The following is a 23,945-nucleotide window of genomic DNA, read 5'->3' as shown; positions in this document are numbered from 1 at the left end:
CTTGGTCCACCACCACAGTCCAATCCAACTAAACCAATATTTGAGTTTTACAAAAAGTTTGCATTGACTGTCCAGGAATTGTAGCCAATTTTAAACAGTCTCTCATTCTCAGAGCCTCAAAATTAATCAGACAACTGCCCGATGAGAAGTTTCACAGCCAGGGGAGGCCCCTTCCCTTGTTATTTCATGACAACCATGCAGACAGAAACAGACAGAATATGTGAAGTTCATTCAGAGTGTTGAATTTGCATTTTACAGCTTTTCACTGTAATTTTAAATTTGAGGCCCAAAGAAATGTCAGTGCAACAATCTAGTGGATCCTTAAACAGAAAGAACTCACTGGGGAGCTCAGCAATAGCAGAAAGTCTGAAAGACTGCAGAAGACAACTAAAGTGCATGAATTGTTAACTTGGGTTAAAGAAATTACTTCACAACATCTAACCAAACCAAGGATGCTCAAAAAGACAGGTGTATCATTGACATAGTCAATGAAGAGACAGCTTCGTGAATGGAAAGACAAAGGGCTTTACAAGAAAGTGCAAACCGCTGGTTACACTCAGAACGAGAAAGTCAAATTAGACTTTGCCAGAAAACAGAGTCTGAGTCTGCACAGCCCCCCAGAAAGGAAAAAAACTCTTTGGACAGATGAAACCTAAGATTTGCTTGTACTAGGATGATGGGAAGAAAAGCTTGGAGAAAAGAAACAACATGATGGTGGCAATGTGATAGTATAGTCACGTGACTAGAACATGGCAACTATGTTTATTGATTGAGTGACTGCTGATAGAAGCAGCAGGATACATTCTGACATGTAAACTGCTATACTCTGCTCAGATTGAACCAAATACAGCAAATCAGTGTAAATGGACAAAAAGCTAAGACAGTATAGCCGATGGACCTTTTTTCAGTTGCTGGAGAAAAAAACAGAAAGTCTGAAAGCAGCAAGTCAAAGCAGCTGCAGTAAATTCCAAGCAGAAGATCTCGAGGGCGAAACCACAGCATTTGGTGATGTCGGGCAGTCACTGACTGCAAAGGATATTGATCCAAGTATTAAACAGTCCTATTATTAAGTCCCCTGAAAATTGAGTAGGGGTTGTGTTAACGGTTAATGCTAAAATCTCTTTAATTAAAGCTGGAAAACTGCAATTCAATCACATGATAACTGATTGATTTGAAATCCATTACGTTAGTGTGTACAGGCAAAAATACAAAAGCTGTTGTCCCAATTGTATTAACAGCAATTGTTTAACAGATTTATTTCTGCACTTCCACAGCTTCACCTGCAGGTGCCACTGTTGCACAGCCACACGTTAAACTTATATTGCAACGTGACGAAGCCTCTTTTAATTCATGCATAATCAACAGCAACACTAAAACAGATTTTGCAATTAGGTTTATCTATGCAGGGTGATCTGCTGATTTTCCTTTAAGACAGAAAACTGTGCACAGTTATGCTACATTACGAGCAAGTGCAGCATGAAATTCCTCCAGAAACTGACCTTATGTTCATTTATACTGCAGTTTACAGCTTTTTCATATTTTCAGACACATTGTTGACTATATGTTGTCATAACTCAGTCATCATTCAAGTACTTTGAAGTGAGTAGCTGAAATCTTGTTTAATAAACTATCAGCTTCATCCTAGTTTGCGTTAGAGTCAGGGTAAATCTAATATGTGTATTTTGGATACTTACAATCCAAACTGTTAGGGATTTTATTCAGAATATAATCCTTTAAAAAAATTCAATCAAAACGTTTTCCAGGCTATCAAAAGTCTGGGAGACATCGTTTTAGTTGCCTCAAAAAGTATTGCCTTAGAATATCCTCAGCCTTCACGCGAGCCACCCAGACTCTTTGAAATCTGAAGAACCACTGTTTATTTTTCAAAGAGGTTAAATCATGATCATACATGAACCAAAAACAATATTATTCAGTTTTGACTTAGATCTCCTCCACTTAAGCCATGGGGAGAGCCTGCTGGCGTTTAGTCAGGTGCACGCACCTCTGTGGTGCAGGGAAATAGGCACCATCTCTACAAGGTGTAGTATTTCTGAAGCCAGTGCCCTCTACATTCTTCTTCTAACTTTTCCCAAAAAACAGGGAGGTAGAGCAGAGTCATTGGGTTTGACTTTTGCTGGAAATTCCCAGACTTAACAGTGAGTAGACGGCACATGGTTTAGACTAGGTTAGATGAAAATGCTCATATAAATGGGAGGTCTCTTTCAAAGGGATTGAAGTGGTGCTTTATGTGTCTTTATATATGTGTGCAAACATGGCCCAAGATTCAATGAGGGTTTCAGTGCTAATTTGGAGCAATGTCGGTGACCTCTGTCCTCTGATTCACAGCCGAGGAATGCTCTTTGTGCTTCAATCAGCAGCAGAACCAAGGAGAGTAGCCTAGTCCACAGCAGCGCCCTTGACTCAAAACTGCAGTCACATAAACCTCAGGTGTTTGAAATCTCGCCACTGCTGTTACACAAATACATGCAAATACCTCACACACACACACACACACACACACACAAAAGGCAAGCATGATGACCCCAAATCATCCGAATCTGAATGTTTAGGACCTTGAACCTCCCGCGCAGTCAGGGCCTTACAAAGGTCTACTGCACAATAGGAATTCCCCAGTTGGATTAACTAGACAGTTCTTGGACACACACAGAAAGAGTGGAGGAGAAAAATGCCGGACCACCCTTGTTTTCAGTTCATGCTGAGCCACCATGCCTGACTCACATTCACACTTTAAACACTCACTGAATGCAGTATAATAAAGGCATGGGTCAAACGATTCAGAACGGTGTTCCGGCACTTTTTGGTAAATCTTATAAGACGTTTAATACAAAATAATGTAAAGTCAATCTTGTTTTACATGTAGTCCACCCTGGCCCTTCCAGCGGATGCCATGGAAGCAGCTAAGTCACCACATGTTGTCACCCCCACACATCCTCAGAGTGGTGTCGATACAAAGAAGATGCAGGGACAAGATGTTTCTTGAAGTGGCATCTAATTTCAAATGCAACATTACAAATAGCTCAACAAATATCACCAAAGAAACAAACTGTTCTGTAACATTTGCAGCACACTGTGTCTGCTAGCTACCGTTATCTGCAGTTGCTGTAGTCGCATTTTCCTGGAAGAAAAAGAAAAGGGAGTGTGAGATAAGTTCACACTTAGAGATGGAGGAAGACAAAAGAGAAAGAGGTCAGGAGAGGAAGATGGGAGAGTCTCTTCAAAGGTAAGGACCAGAAATTTAAAGCTTAAATGTGAACAACAATGAATGCTATTAGATATGTCAGATTAACCATTAAAATGAAATTTAAATAATATAATGGATCAAAGTAGGCATCCAGATACCTTTAACTATGGCTGCTGACTTATAAGACCGGTTCCTAGAAGTAGTAATCATGACTAATTTGAGTTTTAATTTAAGCTACTGATGTTCTTTCCAAATTCCACCTTTTTACTAGCATTATACTGGTTTGACTCATTCCCCAAATCCCACTTTAACCACTGGATGAAGCACAGAAAAGGCTGACATCATCTGCTAGTCATAGTTTCAAGCCTAGGATCTGAAAAAAGAAAAAACAGAACAATGTTTCTCTAAAAGAGATTAAAAGCATTTCCTTAATTAAAAATTTGATTTATTAATGAAAAGAAAAAGAAAGGGTGTTGATCCTACCTCGCAAACAATAGTTTGATCAAACTATAGGTCACATGACCTTGTGGACACAGACGTCTTTGTTTGATGATGAAGACAATGAAAAGTGGTTGAAATGTCTGTAAGAATCAAAAAAAGTGGACAAAGATGCAAATACATACTCCTTATTCATGTTCACTCGTCTTAGTGTTTTGTTTTTTATGTGATCCATAAACAGTGTGAACAGCACATACAGTCCCGTGAAAAAGGAAGTTTTTACAGGCCTGTGTGAAATCCTGTGAAAAATTGAGTAGCCTACACCCGATGATTCAGTTCAACCATCTTTAGCAGCAATAATTTGAAGTAATCATTTTTTTCTCTAAGTTTATCAGTCACTTACATTGTGGAGGAATTTCGACCCACTCTTCCTTACATCACTGGGCTTCAGTTCTTTGAGATTTGGAGGCATTCATTAACCCGCAGCTGTCTTTGGAGTGTTGCAGCTCTATTCTTTTCTTTTTCAGCTATTCTGTTGTAGACTTGCTCATGTCCTTGAGATTGCTGTTCCACTAACCCAATTTCAATCAAGATGTAGCTGTTGGACAGATGGACTCACTTTGACTCTAGAATACTTTGGTGTTCTAGAGGAATTCATGGTCAACTCAATGACTGCAAGGTGCCCAAGTCCTCTGGTAGAATTGGAGGTCTCGAGACCACTTTTATGTGGACTTGGTCTTGTCTTGGTCTCGACGGACTTTGGTCTTGGTCCTGTCTTGGTCTCGGATCCCTCGGCCTTGTCTTGGTCTCGCTGTCTCGATCTTGCTGTCTCAGATCGACATAGTGGTCGGGAGATTTGGAGTCAACAGTATCCATGACACAAAGTAACGTTCGATAATGTGTCATGCGCAAAAGCATCGGCTCTAAGAGCCGTGCTTAGAGAGTGCTTTGTAGTGAATCAGAAGAGTCGACTCCCATTGAGCGAGAGCCGGCTCCTCACTTAATTCCTTTTCGCTGCTCAGCTCTCACACAGTGGCTCAGCTATGCTCCAATCCCTCCATATTGTGGCCAATCACATGCGAGGATATAGGTTAATATCATTATGTAAAAAACAGAGAGGGTGAGAGACGCGACAGTCAAGTGGAGCGTGCGTCTGTCCTCTCAGTAAGTGAGTGAGACAGTAGACAGCGGTGAGGAGGGCTGTGCGAGTGCATCGTAAAAACACATAAATATGCCTGACACCCGTAAACGAAGCAGCATCTGGCTGCAGTTTAAAGACGTTTTTTGTCTCGGTCTTGGTCTCATCTTGACTTTGTCTTGGTCTTGACTCGGTCTGTCTTGGTCTTGGTCTTGTCTTGGTCTCGATACCCTCTGGTCTTGGTATTGTCTTGGTCTCGGTTTAGGCGGTCTTGACTACGACTCTTTATAGCACAAAGAGGCTTTTTCCTGGCACACTACACAGCCTGATCTTGAGTTGCATTTACTTGGACGTCCACTCTTGGGATGTTTGCATCGTCTTGTTAACACACACCTGAATGCTTTAGACCTGCAAACTGCCAAAACCTCTACTTCCAAGAGGTGGTCACACTTACTGGTGATCAGTTAAACAAGGGGATTTGTAGCACCTGGTTGTTCTTTACCCTCTTCATTCCTATGGGAACAGTAAATGTGGACTTTCTTTTTCACACGCATGTAGAAAGTCTAGTTATTACCATTCCTATCTACTAACACATAGTGGCATGGAAGCATCTCATCTGTCCCAGTTAAGCTGTTAAAACACTTTAGCTATTTTTCTTAATTAATTAATGAATTTGTTTTCTGTGCACTCAATCATTTTCATTTGGAAAAGGAATTATGGGCATATAGATATCAAGATATGGGCCTCTAGAAGCTTAATCATATCCTGCCTTGACATTACCAGTGTTAAAACACCATCAGATAAACTGCTTGTTTTCCATCTAGACTTAAACCACTGATGATCATAAATAAATAAATAAATTAATTAATTTTTATTTATATAGCACCTTTCAAGACAGAATCACAAAGTGCTGCACATAAGATTAAAAGTCATAAAAAGATTTAAAAAGAGAAAATAAAACAGGCAAATAATTAACCAAAAGCAGTTTTAAAAAGGTACGTTTTGAGTTGTTTTTTAAAAACAGCTACTGAGTCCACAGTTCTTAATGCTTGGGGGAGAGAGATCATATGTTTGTAGTGGTTGCTCCTGGTTTTGAAATTGCAAGACTGTCTGTGCTGATTCATGTCAGTAAAATCTACAATCTTTACAACTGATCTCTCTGTTATTTTGTATCTTGTTTTGTCCTTCAATCACAATAGCTTGTTCTTTTATATATACAGTGTGTCATTTATCATGGTTGGGACAAGGTGTCCGACATGTAGGCTTTAACATTTACAATATATTATGTTGACTACACTTTAATCACAAAGGTAATAAATTCTTAATGTAGCCCTTAATATGATCAGACACATAGTTTTACAATGCATTAGAGTGCTTTAGCAGCCTTTCAAGTGGATAGTTTATAATGTTAATATTTAAAACTGCAGTCTGCAGAGATGATATAAACCACATTGCTTAGGTTTACACTAATACAACTTCACATTGTAAACATTTTACTCCCATACTGGTCAAACAAGCTTCAAAATGGTTTATTTAACTTGACAAAGAAACATGAGACAATGTGTAGCTGAATTCTTTTCATAACTCATATTCACACATTTGTAAATATCAGTGACGTGTTGTGACTTTTACAGGAAGGGAAGCAGTGATAAATGAACATTCTGTAGGAGGTATAGACAAATGAGAACACATAAACCGTGTGAAACTGAGCTTCAGAGGGTACCAGAGGAAATGACAGCTTGTGTGAACCTTGTTAAAAGTAGCTATGTGCAGTCTACGCAGCTGTTTCTGCAACATCCCAACTCTTTTCTCTTTGAGTCTAAAAGGACTCTGACAAGCTCGACACAAAAGCGTCAAGGCTTAAAGCTGTTATATTTAATGGCTGAAGTTTGGAAGAGTACTGGCTTTGTTCACTAGTCAGGCTGGACAATGGAGTAAGAGCAAGTGAACAAAGAAAAACGTGTAGGTCGAGGCTATGCTTCTTTCTGTTATAGCTTCAAGCTCATTTACTTTGTGACCTGCAGCCACGGACAAATGGGACAGACACAGGTGAATAAAGAGGACGATAACAAGAAGAAGACGGATGAGGAGCTGGTGCACCTTCGGAGGGAGATTGGGCTGCTGCCTGCTGTATCTTTCATCATGGGAACAGTGGTGGGCAGTGGGATCTTCATTGCACCGAAGGGAGTCCTAATAAACAGTGGCAGCGTGGGGCTGTCACTTCTAGTGTGGGGACTGTGTGGGGTCCTTTCCTTGTTTGGTAAGATCTGGAAGTGTATTCTGTTTCTGTATTCATGGTCAAAAACTCTTGTCTTTTAAAAACTGTATTTATGTCTCAAGCTTAAAATTCCATAAACTGTAAATTAAAGATGTCAACATTCATTGTTTTGTGAACGACACATTTTGAAGCATCATGTTGCAAGCTTGGTTATCAAAGTTCATCAAAGTTTATCAATAAATGCAGATGTAAAAATAAATCTCTTAAGCTGGTCATATTAAGTAAGAGTCTTTGAGGACTCACTTACCTTCACGTGAGTGAATTAATAATTTAGAGGTCTGCGGAATACTTAGTCATTATAAAAGTTTATTTATTAATAAATATTATTAATTAATTATTATTTATTAATTATTTATATATCTATCCATCCATCGGACAGGTCGCCAGTCTGTCATAGCGCTAACACATAGAGACAGACAACTATCGGGGGCAACTGTGTTTCAGGGGGTTGGGAAGCTCATCTTGTAACCAGAAGGTTGCCGGTTCGATCCTCTGCTCTGTCTGTCTTGGTCCTGTCTTGTGTCCTTGGGCAAGACACTTCACCTACCTCCTACTGGTGTTGGCCAGAGGGGCCGATGGCGCAGCCTCGCTTCTGTCAGTCTGCCCCAGGGCAGCTGTGGCTACAACTGTAGCTTGCCTCCACCAGTGTGTAAATGTGAGAGTGAATGAATAGTGGAATTGTAAAGCGCTTTCAGGGTCTCAAAAAGTGCTATATAAAATGCAGTCCATTATTATTCACACCTATGGGCAATTTAGATTTACTAGTTAACCTAACCCCACTAGCTGCATGTCTTTGGAGTGTGGGAGGAAGCCGGAGTACCTATGGAGAACCCACACAAATACAGGGAGAACATGCAAACTCCACACAGAAAGACCCTGGCCTGATGGTGGAATTGAACTCAGGACCTTCTTGCTGTGAGACAACAGTACTAACCACCGTGCAGCCCCATTTTATATATCTGAATATATAAAAATCTTTATTTATTTAAATGTAAATATTTAATAACATATGTAAATATTAAATGTAATAGGGTTCCTCCATGTATACATTTGTCTAATAACCACAAAATCTGATTTGAGCCCAAGATGATGATCAAATTCTTTTGAGGTTTTGTCAGAAAGGCCTTTGATTGTCAAATCACAATCAAAACTCTTATGATCAAATGCTGTATTGGTGGTTTGGAAACATTTCATGTGCTTATTTTCTGTTCTTCCAGGGGCAATGTGCTATGCTGAACTAGGCACCACTTTTACAAAATCAGGGTGTCACTTCACGTATCTGTTGGAGACATTAGGACCCCTTCCTGCTTTCCTCCGACTCTGGGTTGAGTTCTTATTCATCAGGTAAGTTGTTTTTCGTGAGGTCCTAGAGTTATAAAATAGAGTCAGCGCTTAATCACTGAAAATATTTTTAATCTCCAGACCAGCTGCGACTTCCCTTGTGTCCTTGGCCTTCGGTCGTTATGCGGTGGAGCCATTCTTTGCACCATGTGCTGTTCCGCCAATGCTAATCAAACTTGTGAGCATCCTTGGCGTGAGTGAGTGGTTTTCAGTTCTCAGCATTGTGCGAAAGTCTTGAGTCTACCTTGATTTCTTTATGTTTTGCTTCCAAATAGCCAGACTGTCTTGTAATAATTTTTACCTAATTTCTTTAGTTGACTCTATGAAACACAGAAAAGATAACAGGGCAAGAAATTGTATTTTTGCACTAACAAAGTGATTCCTAAAGTGTTATTAGCCAAAAGCTTCTCAGCATGGTGTGCAGTGTTTCCTTAAAAATGTTGAGGAAATGGGAAAAGTGGTTAAAAAAATCAGGAGCAGATGAACAAAATCCAATGAACATGTCCTTAAGTTATAGGAAAAGTCCGGCAAAGACTGAGGTATGGATCTAGGCCTTCAGGTAATCCATCTAAAATTCACAGAAGCTTTATTAGAAATGGTCTAAGTGGAAGAGTGTCTGTTACGAAGCCACTGAAGTATACTATATTACAACTAGAGATGGCACGATACCACTTTTTTATGTCCGATACCGATACCGATATCATAAATTTGGATATCAGCCGATACCGATATGAATCCGATATTGTGTTTTTTAATCAATAAAACTGTTTTTTTTAATATCTTGCTGCATTTTGTATAAGTTCATACTCAAGTTTAAATAAACAACAACACTAAAGCTATTCTGTTATACCTGTGTGTAAAAAATACACTGCACCCAAAATATTTCATAGTTCAGCAACACTGATCAATCTAATAAACCTTACCTAACTTAAAACCTAACTTAAACCTACTCCATCCTCCCTATTCTGGTATTTTAAAGAGTACTTAGCAGAAATATTAAGCAACCTAACTAATAGGGTTGCAAACTCCCAGCAAAAAAAAAAAAAAAAAAATAGGGAACCACCCCCACCCTCCACCTCATGATGCTTAATCGATGTAATCAACTTTAATTTGATGCAGGGTGAAAAAAATGCACAGAAACAAATTATTTTTCAAGAATAATTAAATAGATTCAAAATCTTTCTTCTACAGAATTGCAGAATTCACAGACGGTACTTTCCCAAAGGAAAAAGTACTATAGCTTACTAGGGTATATAGACTTAACAGTTACTATATATAGTAATGGACTTCTATACATTTTACATCAGATTAAAACTTTGGGTGTAAGATTCAGATAATTATTTATTAAAAGCTACATATTTTAAATGAGAATAAGAAAGAAAAGTATGTCTTTGTGCCCCCTTTTCCCTGTTCATGCCCTATCGGCCCCCCTGGCTGCACTTTGCTAGATCCGCCCCTGCACAATTACCAGCCGTCAGCTGCGTAGAAAAGGATCCTGGTGTAGAAAGTAATATTAAATAAATTCTAACAACAGCTTATCAAGCTTAAACGTGCTGCTGTTGTTCAGCCGCTGGTTTCCTCTTTCTGGCGCGAAGTGGGCCAAAAACAAAGAAGAGAGACGGACTCGCAACAGAAAAGCCGATCAGCTGATCATTAAGCAGTTTCACGATTGAAGTAGCGGCAGGAGAGGGAGAGAGAGGCAGTCGCTCCATATATCGGTTGTTAAGCTTAACGTGGGAACGCTTTACAAACATTCAGAGATGAACTTACACACTTGCTTTACTTCTCTCTGGGATAACTTCCTCGGAGATGAAATGCTGGTTTGGTAGCGAGGCTACAAATACACACAGCCGCTCTATCACGTGAGGCATACTGCTGCAACGTGCTACGGTTATGAGCCGAGTTACGCCGTGTTGCAAGTTTTGTGAGATGCTTTTTTTGATATTTAATGGATCGGAGTACATTTTTTATTTTTCGCCGATATCCGATCCAGTAATTTAGGTCAGTATCGGACTGATACCGATACGTAATATCGGATCGGTCCATCTCTAATTACAACTAGCTGAAAGTCTGGTTTCATGGAATATTGTTTTGTTCAAATCATTGAGGTTCAACAGTGAGTGTCTAAACCAGCTGTAAAACACAGTGGAGGCGCTGTCATGGTTTGGGGCTTGATTTCATGCTGTGATTTTGGGGATCTTGTCAAAATTCCTGGAATTCTGAACACACAAAAGTAGCGCCTGACTTTTATAATCCTTTCAATATCAGCTGGAAAGTATCTGACTGGGAATATTTTCATTTTTCAGCTTGAAATGATCTCAAATACACTGCCAATGCAGTAAAAGTATATGTGAATAGAAAAGCACACAATGGAAAACTATCAGTCATGGACTCAGATCAGAGCTCAGATCTGAACTTGACAAAAATCAGCTTGACAGAGGAAAGAAAAGGAGACAGCCAACATGTAAAGAAGATCTTTGAATGTCCTTCAAGAAGCCTGGAGAAGTAGGGAGTTCAAGAATAAAGGTCAGAGTACTAAATCTTTAAAGCTCATTTGAATTATAAAAACAGGTTTCTGCAATTTTGTACAAAATTGTTTTGCCTGTATACTTCCAAACAGAAGACATATTTCCATGCGTGCTTACAGACATTTTATTCATTCATCTATTTCCCATTTTCCTAGCAAAATATAAAGAGATGAAGAATGACTCAACAACTTTGCACAGTCCTGTATTTGTCTGTATTTTTTTTTTTTCATGTTTGTATTATACAAAACCACAGTAGTTTATTTTGCCAGTTGTTTATCTTTGTGTCTCTGTAGCATTTCTTGTGGCAGTCAACTGCTGGAGTGTGCGCATGGCATCTCACATCCAGGTCTCTTTGACTTTCATTAAGATGTTTGCTCTGGTCCTCATCATCATCCCCGGTGTCATTGCTTTGGTCAAAGGTGGGAACACGTAACTGTAAAGATCCACCCAAAAAAGAAAATAAAAAAATACTTTATCATATTTGGAAAGTTAATATACAACACAACAAGGCAACTTCTAAAAAAAAGTAGGGAAGCTGTATAAAATATAAATAACAACAGAATGCAATAATTTGCAAATCAAATTAGACTGTGGTGAAATTTTTCAAAAATGTTGGGCAACAAAAAACTGAAAAAAGTAAGAAGTACTAAAAAGAACCAGCTTCAGGAACTAATTAGGTTAACTAGCAACAAATGAGTAACATGACTGGATATAAGAAGAGCATTTTAGAGAGCCAGAGTTTCTCAGAAGTAGAAATGTGCAGAGGTTCACTAATCTGCAAAAAACTTCAGAATAATGTAACATTCTTGCACAGTGGTAAAACATGGCCTTGGCCCAAATTTTTGTTCAATTCAAAACAAGCCAATACTTTTCTTAGATTGGGATTTTCTCAGTTTGATCATTCAATATATTTTCCATGTTCAGTTGTGCACAAAATATGAGTTAAAATATAAGATTTGTAAATTCTTGCATTGTTTTTTGTACATTTTTACACAGCAACCCAAATTTTGCAGAATTGATTTTGTACTACTACTACTACCACTAATAATGATAATAATAATGATAATAATAATAATAACAATAATATCCATCCATCCATCCATCCATCTTCATCCGCTTTATCCGAGGCCGGGTCGCGGGGGCAGCAGCCTAAGCAGAGAAGCCCAGACCTCCCTCTCCCCAGCCACCTCCTCCAGCTTATCCGGGGAACACCAATGCGTTCCCAGGCCAGCCGAGAAATATAATCTCTCCAGCGTGTCCTGGGTCTGCCCGGGGCCTCCTCCCGGTGGGACATGCCCGAACACCTCACCCAGGAGGCGCCCAGGAGGCATCCTTGTCAGATGCCCGAACCACCTCAACTGGCTCCTTTCGATGTGGAGGAGCAGCGGCTCTACTCTGAGCCCCTCCCGGATGGCCGAACTTCTCACCCTATCTCTAAGGGAGAGGCCAGCCACCCTTCGGAGGAAGCTCGTTTCTGCCGCTTGTATCCGCGATCTCGTTCTTTCGGTCACTACCCACAGCTCGTGGCCATAGGTGAGGGTAGGGACGAGATCGATCGGTAAATTGAGAGCTTGCGTTTACACTCAGCTCCCTCTTCACCACGACGGACCGGTGCAGCGTCCGCATCACTGCAGCCACAGCACCAATCCGTCTGTCGATCTCCGGCTCCCTTCTCCCATCACTCGCGAACAAGACCCCGAGATACTTGAACTCCTCCACTTGGGGCAGGAACTCATCCCCGACCCGGAGTGGGCACTCCACCTTTTCCGGCTGAGAACCATGGCCTCAGATTTGGAGGTGCTGATCCTCATTCCCGCTGCTTCACACTCGGCTGCGAACCGTTCCAGTGCGAGCTGGAGGCCTTCACCTGATGAAGCCAACAGAACCACATCATCCATAAAAAGCAGAGATGAGATTCTGAGGCCACCGAGCGAAAGCCCTCCGCCACTTGGCTGCACCTAGAAATCCTGTCCATAAAATTATGAACAGAACCGGTGACAAAGGGCAGCCCTGGCGGAGCCCATCACCCACCGGGAAGCGAGTCCGACTTATTGCGGCAATGCGAACCAAACTCTTGCAACGGTTGTATAGGGATCGAATGGCCCGTAGCAATGGGCCAGAAACCCCATACTCCCGCAACACCTCCCACAGGACACCCCGAGGGACACGGTCGAATGCCTTCTCCAAGTCCACAAAACACATGTAGACTGGTTGGGCAAACTCCCATGCACCCTCGAGTATCCTTGAGAGGATAAAGAGCTGGTCCAGTGTTCCGCGACCAGGACGAAAACCGCATTGTTCCTCCTGTATCCGAGGTTTGACTAGCGGACGAACTCTCCTTTCCAGCACCCTGGCATAGACTTTCCCAGGGAGGCTGAGGAGTGTGATCCCCCTGTAGTTGGAACACACCCTCCGGTCTCCCTTCTTAAAGATAACAATAATAATAACAATAATAATAATAATAATAATAATAATAATAATAATAATAATGATAATAATAATGCATTCAGTTTGTTGTCACTATCTCTTTCTGTATCATCCTTTTTGCAGGAAAGACTGAAAACTTCCAGAATGGTTTTGAGTTTGAATCATTAACATTAGACAGGCTGCCACTCGCCATCTATAATGCCCTATATGCCTACAGTGGATGGTAAGCAAACATATTATATCAGGAGAACTGCTACAAATACAAATGATTTTAGCATGTTTTTTTTTACCATAATTTATACAAAACTATTTTGCGTAGATTTGTACAGTCCATTAAATCATACTGTTACAAACATCAGATGCCTGTGTCTTTCCTTATTTTTCTTTAGGTTTTATTTGAACTTTGTCACAGAAGAGGTCAAAAATCCAAACAGGTAGATTGCATGTGACATCTCTTCATTTTTTTTTCTCAGACCAATTTGGCTGCAGCTCTTATATCACTCTGTCTGTATCCTGTTTTAACAGAAACATCCCACTGGCAATAATCTTGTCTATGGTGACCGCGACAGTCTTATATGTGCTTGTTAATGTGGCCTACTACGCTATGTTGGCTCCCACTGAGCTGCTGCTGTCTGATGCTGTGGCTGCGGTACATCACATTCTGTACTGTATTAAAAAAGAAAAATCAGAGCGATGCGTGTACAGAGTTTGTCTGATGAGCTTTCTGTCCCCCAGACATTCGCCACCTGTGCTCTTCGGGGATTGGATTCTGTAATTCCAATACTCGTGGCCTTATCTTGCCTCGCAACACTTAATGGTGGCATCTTTGTGTCACCAAGGTATTCTGACCTCGTAAAACATGATTACTGCCATCTTTTCTGTGGCTTTGAATTCATGTGAGTGCTCTGTTTTGCAGGATGCTTTTCGTTGGAGCCAGAGAGGGCTACTGGCCACAGATCTTTTCCACAATCCATATCCGCAGACACACACCTTTACCTGCTTTGCTGTTAATGGTAAAGGGCTGTCCACACATTATAAACCAGTCATCTGCATAAATAAATAGTAAAACGCTTTGAAAATAAAGTACAGAAGACAAAGTGTTGGTAAAAAACTCTCAAAGTAGAATCTTTCATTTCAACCAAGAATAAGTCCTAATATTTTATCGTGAATATTTTATTAAATATATTTAAACTGTATATTTAATTCACCTTAAAAAGATATGACATGATTCTTGATTCTGTGTATTTAATCACTGTGTGTGTAACAGTGACATAAGAGTTACACTGTTTTCTGTGTGTCTCCAGTACCCACTGATGGTGATCATGTTAATCAGTGGAGATATTTCCCAGCTCATTAGCCTTACCTCCTTTTCTGATTGGTTCTTCATTGCCTTGGCAACCTTGGGGATGCTCATCCATCGATATCGCTTCCCCCTCCACCCTAGACCTTTTAAGGTTAGCATATTGTACTGAATTGCAAAGTCTTTTTGTCTTACTACATGTTAAACTGAACAATTTATTGGTTTGTTTGTTTATTTATTTGCTGTATTGTGGTTATTAATATTAAGGTGCTGTTGGTCATCCCAGTCACCTTCACAGTGGTGTCTTTCTTCATTGTGAGTCTCTCTCTTTACTCGGACCCTTGGAACACAGGATGTAGTTGTCTCCTTACATTGTCTGGGGTTCCAGTTTACTACATGACAGTCTACCACTTTTGCTTGCCCCCCACATGGAGGCGCATCTTCAGTAAGTCCCATAACTGCAAAGCATTTTAAGTCCTAGTCCATCCATACTGTTACAGATTCAAAGCATCATGTCTGAGTCTCTCACAGAAACATGTGGTTGTTGTGAAAACACTGCGTCACTGCAGTCTTGCCTTAAAATGTATTATCCAGATTATTATGATGGGGAAGTCTAGCACAAATTTGCGTGTGAAATCTAGGTAGTTTTCCATCAGCTGGAAGTGAAATCATGCAATATGCATACTCATTTTGTTACAAAACATCCCTATGAATGAGGAAGTTAACGACTGAAATCAGCTCCTTGCAGATCATGGACACTTTTATTTATAGTAGTGCTGAAACTTCTATACTCCTATCACTATCTTACAAAGACCCTTAAGTTCAATATAAGAGGTGTAAGCAATAATAATAGAACAATAGTTTAATTATTTATTTATTTTATTTTGAAAATACGGTGACCACAATGTGGATAATATGGGAACCACAAAGTTTTCCAGTTTTTATTAAAGATTTGATTTATTAAGGGAAAAATGTTATTCAACAAAGACGAATGGGCCAAAATTCCTCCACAGCGATGTAAAACACTCATTGTCAGTTATCGCAAAGTCTTGATTGCAGTTCTTGCTCCTAAGGGTGGTACAACCAGTTATTAGGTTTAAAGGGCAACTACTTTTTCACACGAGGAAGGTTTGGATAACATTGTTGCCGTAATAAACAAAATGATCATTTAAAGACTGCATTTTGGATTGATTGGTGTTATCTTTGTCCAAGATTATACTTTTTTTTTTTTGAAGAAACATGTGAAACATGTAAGTGTGATAAAAAAAAATAAATAGAAGAAATCAGGAAGTGATACAAATACATCTTCACAGCACTGTATGTGAAACACGAACCTTGGGTTATTATTAAGTCATCAGACTCTGAGCTGGGTCAGACCATTCTTTAGGAAGACAGAAAGATATACATCTTAAGAAAGAGAGGACTTCTTGACTGGTGTGTAATACTGTTTCTCCGATATTCCCAGATTATTGCAGCAAGCAGCTGCAGATCCTTCTTGAAGTGGCTCAACAGCAAGTCAAGACATGCTGAAGACCATCCAGATATCCTGCTTTCTACTTATATACTTCCTGGATAGCATCTTAACAGGTTCTAAAAACTTTCAATGCAGTTAAATAGCATTATATTAAAGCATTTTTTGGTATAGCAAAGGGAGAAATTAAACAAAAAGCAAATCCTCTGGTTGAGGAATTTTAGTTAGAACACTGAAAGTGGTAGTTTTTCCTCAAGGTGACTCCTGATGGGCTCCTGAAGCTGGCAAGATCTGTAGGAGCCATAAAACATTGTTCTATCCGAAGGCTGTGTTTTATTCCTGTCATATTTCCTTTAGATCTTTTTTTTTTTAAAGAACTTTTGGTTATTTCATGTTTTTCTTTTGTTGTCACTGAATATTTTGTTTTACTGTTTTACATAATGTTTTACTTTTTAACCTCCCTTTTTTGTTTATTTTTTAAATAAATCTTGCTTTTTTCTCTCTTCTGTATTCACCTACATATTCATATTCTGTGTCTGCATTGAATAAACACTATATGTTCACGTCTTAAAATACCAGAGTGCGTGTCGTGCGTTTTAATCATCTTCTGGAGCATGATCTGCTACTCCGCTTGACATTCCTCCCATACTTCCACCCGGTCACGGTTCTCCCACGGGGATTCTCGATTGTTTAGGCAGAGAACTTCACTTTTCTGCTGCAGGAGAGAACGAGAGAGCTGGAAGGCGACAGGAACTTACTTTCATGTGAGTGCTTATTAGCAGTCAAGGATGCCAATCCAAGATTTGGTAAACAGCACTTTCTCCCTATCTGGATTGGGAGGATTTCTGGTGTTTACCTGGGGATCGGTTATGTTAGGGCAAAAACATAATCAACTGACATGACTGACAGGGTTCCTCTCTTTGGCAATAGCCTTTTATTCGACCCAAGATAGCCAACTGAAGCACAGCAGAGAAGCAGATAAAATGAGCTTCTGGATAAGCAGACTTCCCTTTCGTGTCCACTTTAGCGCACGCATTTAAATGCCCTTAAAGACAGCTTATTTCCCCAGTGTGTCACTGAAAATCTACGGGCGTGGATGTTTGAGTGACACCTGGATGAGGGTATTGAAGCAGCGACTTAGTCTCTGTCTGGATGCTGCAAACTTGGAGGTGGAGGAGGTGTGGCAAAAAAGAGAGATGAGGAACAAGAGGAGAGCGCTGTTGTTCCGTCACAACTCAGCGTGTCCGGCTCAGTCAGTGTATTGTTGAAAACGGGAGGGTCGGGCTACATTCCGCAGAAGTTGCAGAAGTAGTGCCATCATTGAGGAACTTGGCCGCAAAGTTTCGTTGGGATTGATTCGTTTTATGAGAGCTGAAGGGGCGAGCGAATGGAGAAGCACAAAGGTAAGATGAGAGGTTTTGTGTCAAGAACATGAGAAAGGGCTGCTGGCTTCTCGGGTGGGATTGCTGACAGTGCTTTCTTGTGAACTATCTCTTTATGAATATATTTTAAAACAGTTGTAATAAAAAGGGGTACTGTGCAACACGCAGGGTAGACAAAAACTGGCTTGCGGTGAATAATTACTCGTGAATTTTACTGCTGTGACTTTATATACTTTCGAAATGAAAGATTAAGAAAAGCATCTTCAGATAAAAGTTGTTTCGGTTGTGCTTGTTCTGTTCTGCTGTGCTGTGCTGGAATAACACACTGTTTTTAACATGTGGATCATTTAACTGTCGGTCACCTGCCACTCATTAAGGATGTAACCAAAATAACCCGGGACATGAAGATGGCTTTTCCACGACCATTCAAAGTTGAGTTCCATAAATTGTTTACACCGTGGCTTCTGATGAATTCCATTAGCTGCAACATCGTTCTCACAGCATTCCTCAAATTCCTGTGGTTATTTGCTCGCGAGGGGATGAGCAAGGTCGTTTTAATGCTTCCTGATTTACACAATCAGAGTTTAAAATAAAGTAAGGTGAATCTCACCTTGCTTGCCTAACTGCAAAAGAAAATAAACATCGCTCTTTGGACCTCTGCACTGCTGAGAGGAGTTACTGTCCGACTCCTGCTGGAGTAGAAACAATGGCAACTAGTCAAAAAAGTCTTGCTCCCACATTCCCGTTTCCCAGCTGACTGGTGAGCCCAGGCTGCTAACTCCCACAGCCCATCAGAGTACACAGTCAGTGTTTCAAGCAGCCACTTACAGAGGTGTTTTATGCTTATGTGCATTTTTCACCCACTGTGGAGAATACCAGCCAAGGTTTTTGATTGATCATTTTTTTCTTTTCTTTTTACATATCCCTTATGTTTGTTTTTGTCTTAGCTGAACACAGATATATCTGGAAATGTTTTCATTGGGCTCAAAGGAATTTTCCTCTCTTTTGTTACTCGCCCTTCCTCCCAAGATTATGAAAGATTAATTGACAATGACAAAAACATCAATAATATAATAACACGTAATAACATGTAATAACATCCGTCGCCCTCATGTAACAAACATTGATGTTGTCATGTTTTAGGACCGATGATATTACAGCGATCGTCCACCAGGGGAGCCACGTTGCTCACTTCACCGCCTGTTGTGTGTGTGTCAGTGGTTTTAAAAGTAGTAAGAAGTGAGAATTGCACCACTTTCATTTGATGCCTATCAGGTAGTCCTGATAGGGGATAAAGGTGTTTAAAATGCCAATGATTGGATGAATTATGAGTCAGCAATGAAGGGGAGGCAGAGGCAACAGACTTGCAGTGGGGATGTAATTGATTAGAGAAGGGCAGAATTGGGAGGGTAAGAAACAGGCTGCAGAGAATGAGTCGGTGTGTTCAGGCTGAAAAAAGGAAAAAAAGCTGGACTGTACTTCTTTTGGCAGCGCACTAGGACACTGAATTAGATACTAACAGCCACAGGCAACCATTGGAGGGGGTACAGTAAAGGGAAACCTGGGAAAATTCAGGGAGGCTGATGACAAGGAAAGGTATTATTTAGTATTCTGGAAATGTTTCGTGCTTCTGAAATCTGACTCGTGCCGGTTTTCTTCCAGAGAAGCAGCCCAGCAGCTCATGCCACTGATTCTCACACCTTGTGCCAGAGATGAGGATCGAATTAGTTCAGCCACCTGGAGCTTTGTTTGGTTTCCATGACCTCTGGGCTGTCGTGAGACATATTTGAGAATCGATTATTACAAAAGAGAACGCACACTTCTGCAGCTCAGCCAAGAGACGATTAGAGCCCTTTTTACTCAGCCATTGGCCCACAGCTCGCTTTGCCCTGCACCTAATTAAAGCCCACATGCTGGTGTTTTAGCCCACAAAATATTAAATAATCAGAGCGGTCGAAATAGTTATACAGTCTTTTTTTTTCACAGATTACTTACTGGTACCAGATGTCTTCTTAACTGTGTCTTGATCAGCTGATAAATGGATGAAGTCCTTATACACTCTCATATTTTCATAGCATTGGCTTGACATAGAAATTATACATTAATAATATACAAGTGGAACTATAGAAATAAATAAAGTGTAATTCCACTAAATGTTCCCATAATGGGAATAGAAGCATATGTTTATTTTCATCTAAGATCCTTTCCAGTATTTATTATCTTCATTTCCTTGTCAATCAACGGCTTCCACCTAATGCCCTTGTTTATTTAGCCTTCCATGCTAATATGGAGCCCAGCAATTTATGCATAAAGCTATATGCTACATATGCCCCTTTCAGTTCTTCACAGCTGCGTTTCACCCGTAAAGGCGACGGCTTCTTTTCTCGCCTCAGCCGTCAGTCTTCTTCTCCAGCAGTGATCTGCCTCTGTGACCAGTTCCAAAAGGATATGCAAGACAAATGGAGGCAGGCTGAAAGATGTGCTTGTGGACATTGTTGGTTTAGAAGATTATGCAGAAGACTCACAGTATGAGTCTGAGGAGTGGTGGAGCATAGTTTTCAAAAGTTTTAAAAGTTTGCAGTAAAACAAGAATATGCTGCTGTGAGAGTGAAGTAATGTTTAGGTGAAATTAGTGGAGCGCCCTCTACAAGCTGGAGCAAAGGCACCCCTGAAGTCACAGGTAGCTGTAGGATTTGAACCCACAGCACAGTCGCATTAGTGTTCAAACAGGTGCAATGTTTAGTCAAGAAAACCCCCATTTACCAAATCTCATGAGAACCCATTAATATCGTTTGTGGTCATTTTGCTCAATTCAACAACGAGTCCTTGTATAACACTGGAGTGACCAAATCTAATGTATTTTTAACCATTAAGTATTTGTGTGCTGTGTGTGGCTGCAGTGAAAGACGCCGTGCACAAACCACTAAATGCCAAAAAGCTATTTTCACTTTTCTTAATCTGTGTATGCCAGTAATGGCATCATAAATTACACACTTTTTATTACAGCGCCACAAATCCCAACATTTTCCACTTATTTAAAAAGCGCAAAATGCCAAACCTTGAAAACTTCAAGTTCAAAATCCCTTAATTTATCAAATGAAAGGAAGGGATGGAGTTGGAAATAAATCAAATTCATTCACCTTAATTCACATATTATTTTTTGAAGTGTTTGACAAATCCAAAAGGCGCTGATCCCCTCCTAAATGTCTTTTTAAGTAAGTATCTCCATATTAGCATGCTCTTCAGTCTGTCAGCACAGATCATGCCAATCAATTTAAGGTGCTTTTCAGCGCAGCTTAACAATATGAAACTGTCAGTGGGTCTAGTGGGTTTGACCTGCTATCAGCTCAGCAGTAGCTTGCTTAGATGTAGACCATTAGACCTGGCATGGGGTCTCCTGGTTCACTCGTATGTGTGTCATGGGATGAACTTGCCAACGGGGAGTGAGTGAAGTGTGGGTAATTCAGGAAGCTGGATGAGGCTATAAAAATGATGAAAAGAAAGGCGGTCTTCCTGTTCTGTGTGAGTTTGGCTCTTTTTGCCCTCCGGCTCACACTCTCGCTCATTTTCAACACATCAAACGTGTCTTTGTTTTATGGATCCAGCTCTGGATCAACCTGTACTTTGTTTGCTTCTCACCAGGTACACTTTTGTTGGAGAAGGTACACTTGTAATCACACACTCATATGCACAGTCTCTCCACGAAGGCCTTCTTGGCAGCCTTTCTGTGGTATATTTAACTAAGCGGAGAAACTTTAATGTGGCTGGACTGAGGCTGGGAATTGCAGCGCCTATTCTGTCACTTTTTTTTGCATCGTCAAGTCAAGAAGTCTGAAACATTCTTAAAGCTTTGTTTTTTTTGCTGAATGTATCAGTTTAGCACTCCTCAGTTAAAAGCCACACAAAGTGATATGCATGCACACATCACACATGAGAATGAGAGTGTGAAGAAAGCATTTGAGGGGAAGCAGTGAGGGGGTTTGAGTGAAGGATGAAGGCGGGGGGGTGGATTAAGAAGGGGACGTGGAACCTCACTGAGCCTCCTCTGCCTTATGGCCCAGGGGCTGACAGATATTTCATCTCTGTGTGTGTTTGTGAGAAAGGCCAAAGGCAAGGAGAAAGTTTGTTTTGGAGCAAGTCTTATGGTACAAAGTTAATGTAATTTCTGGCTGCCTGCAGAATGTAATTCTAGGCTGAATTTAGCCTATTTGCTAGGTATTTGTTAATTAGCTAGCTATGCTGTGGCCCGTCTACTGTTGCATGCTTAGCAAGGAGAGGGAGACAGCAGTGTCTGGGCGGATTTATCTTTAGGTTTGCACTTGAAGCAACCCCTTCAATGGATCCACTGTTGATTAAATCATGATTAGAGCAGCTTAGAAGATGGTGTTTTGAATCATTAGTCTCTGTTTATATTATAATTTCTGAGCATTATTAAAATTCCAGCACATTAAAAATGTCAAATTAAGCCAACAACTCAGACACTAAGCTTCAGCGATGAGCCAGATTTCTGCATCGTTTTTATTTTCACCCCGAATCTCATGCATACGCAGCCTCGCAGACACAAATCTGCAACATCACATCTTTAACCCAACGAGTCGACTCTTCAGCTTTGGCGTTTATCTGCACTGTCTACTGTAACCTGCATTGAATCCTAATCAAGACAAAGTTGTGTAAGTAGAGCAGGGCCCCCTTTCTAAAATCAACAAAGATTTACTTGGGCTTTTAGAGGCCATTAGCATGCTTCAGCAGTGAAAAACTGCCCGATTTCTCCAAGGGCTCAGATGTAAGCCTCAATATAACTGAGATGGCACAGATCTAAAGAAAGACCGCCAAAAAAAAAAGAAAAGAAAAGAGCGTAAAGAAAGTTGAAGCGTGATTCGAATAAAGGCAAGATTCAATAGTTGGGGCAGAGGGAAGATGAAAGAGGAGACACTTGAAAAAGAAAGTGGAATAACTCTTGATAAGTGGCTTCTTTATAACTTCTGTCTTCAGTACTTGCATCCTTATAGTTTAACACCTCAATGGGAGGGTCAGCATGGAGAGTTTGCACTTGTGAGGGTTGTGCTCATTCTTCTTCAGCTCGGACTCTTAGGTTGCCGTGCCGTACCCACTCTCTTTTACCTTCTTAATTTTATGGCACTGGACCTCCCGTTTCTTTGCAGGCTGTTCCTTGTTCCCTCTTCATGCTGTTATTTTTGTCCTCCAAAACGAAAGGAAAAAATACCAAAACAAATAGTTCTCCATTGTGAGCAGCCATGACTTCAGGTTTTCGTTTCTATCAAAGACATGGGAGCTGATTTCACTGATCAGTTCCTGTTTTTTTTAGAGAGAGGTGTGTGTGTAGGGTAACAATATGCTGCAGTGTTCAAACCAATCGACTATTTGGGCTCTTGGCTATAATAAGACCACTGAACGCTCTCAAGCCTCACTTGTATCAGCTCCTCTGCAAAACTCCTCTCAACCTCTATCACCTTATCAGACAGGGAGACTGCTGCAGATTATTTTTGGACCACTTTAAATTGAACGTTTGTTTGTTTGTATTTTGTATCGCTGAAGAAAACTGTCTCATAGAAATTGTGATGATGAACAGCCAAACAGAGAATTTTTGAACAAAATGCAGTCGAATCCAAATTATTTTAATACAGATATGTGTAGCAAAATGTGTTGAGCCTGACGACCAAAACATGTCGCTACAAGACTAGCTTGTAGTGACAAGGCTTGGTATGAATAGGCTTGTTTTTTTTGTATTTTGCTTTCATCTCATTCACTACTTTGACAAACAGGTCCTTGGACCTGAAAGTGCTCCTGTAATCAGTCCTTCTGGGTAGTTAGCTTTGCATTACACAGAATTAAAACCCACAACTACTGGTCTCCATGGCCTTGCCGTGGAATGAGCAGTGACGGAAGTGACTAGGATGTGAGAAAACAAAAAACCCCACATCTCAGTGGTGAACAGTGTTACATGCTAACGTAGGAACTTGTAATCACTGGTGATCTTCACTATTCCTTTGTGTGATCTTATTATATTGTGGCTATATGTAGGCGCAAATACTTTTTGTGTTCTTTCAGCATCCTGCTTTTAGCTATGTGGTCCAGATAAAACACTGATAACAATATTTGCTCTCAGAGGTGAGGTTTCTTCTTTGCACATTGTCTTTATGCTGAAATTCAAAGACATTTTGGCATGATGGTACGCTGCATAGACCTGCGATGGCTTGCTTTTAACCTGGGAATACTTAACGCATCTATTTTATGGGACAAGGTGATAGCTAAGAGTGAATAAAAGGTTGTAAGTTCCAAAAATCCATTTATTTATCATGTGCTAGTCCATTAGGCATCTCAGGGAGGACTACTAAGGCTGTAAGATATCACCAGTCATAATTTTGTGTCTCAGGTTGGCACTGATTTGATACAACTTTCCATTTCTCTCTTTGTCCTTC

The 23,945-nt window shown here is 40.4% G+C and overlaps 2 protein-coding genes across 4 annotated transcripts in view; both read left to right on the top strand.

The window, feature by feature from the left end:
* Positions 1–3,136: 3,136 nt before the first annotated feature.
* Positions 3,137–16,684, top strand: LOC116329837 (cystine/glutamate transporter-like). The gene is made up of 13 exons (XM_031751935.2): positions 3,137–3,241; positions 6,803–7,038; positions 8,274–8,400; positions 8,479–8,594; positions 11,219–11,344; positions 13,476–13,575; positions 13,742–13,786; positions 13,878–14,001; positions 14,088–14,191; positions 14,269–14,365; positions 14,657–14,806; positions 14,920–15,097; positions 16,118–16,684. Exons 1-13 carry the CDS (start codon positions 3,183–3,185, stop codon positions 16,180–16,182), a joined length of 1,527 nt encoding a protein of 508 aa, XP_031607795.1. The 5' UTR covers positions 3,137–3,182; the 3' UTR covers positions 16,183–16,684.
* A 668-nt stretch (positions 16,685–17,352) lies between these two features.
* Positions 17,353–23,945, top strand: part of afap1l2 (actin filament associated protein 1-like 2) — a 42,789-nt gene continuing 36,196 nt past the window's right edge. For all 3 annotated transcript variants that reach the window (XM_039616331.1, XM_039616332.1, XM_039616330.1), the window contains exon 1: positions 17,353–17,526. In XM_039616331.1, coding sequence (XP_039472265.1) covers positions 17,511–17,526 — 16 coding nt within the window. In that variant the 5' untranslated portion in view covers positions 17,353–17,510. The remainder of the gene's footprint in view (positions 17,527–23,945) is intronic.

This window comes from Oreochromis aureus, linkage group 8 (assembly GCF_013358895.1).
Source record: "Oreochromis aureus strain Israel breed Guangdong linkage group 8, ZZ_aureus, whole genome shotgun sequence".
Classification (NCBI taxonomy): Eukaryota; Metazoa; Chordata; class Actinopteri; order Cichliformes; family Cichlidae; genus Oreochromis; species Oreochromis aureus.
The sequence above is the reverse complement of the archived record's forward strand: the minus strand, read 5'-3'. Positions and strand labels throughout refer to the sequence as shown.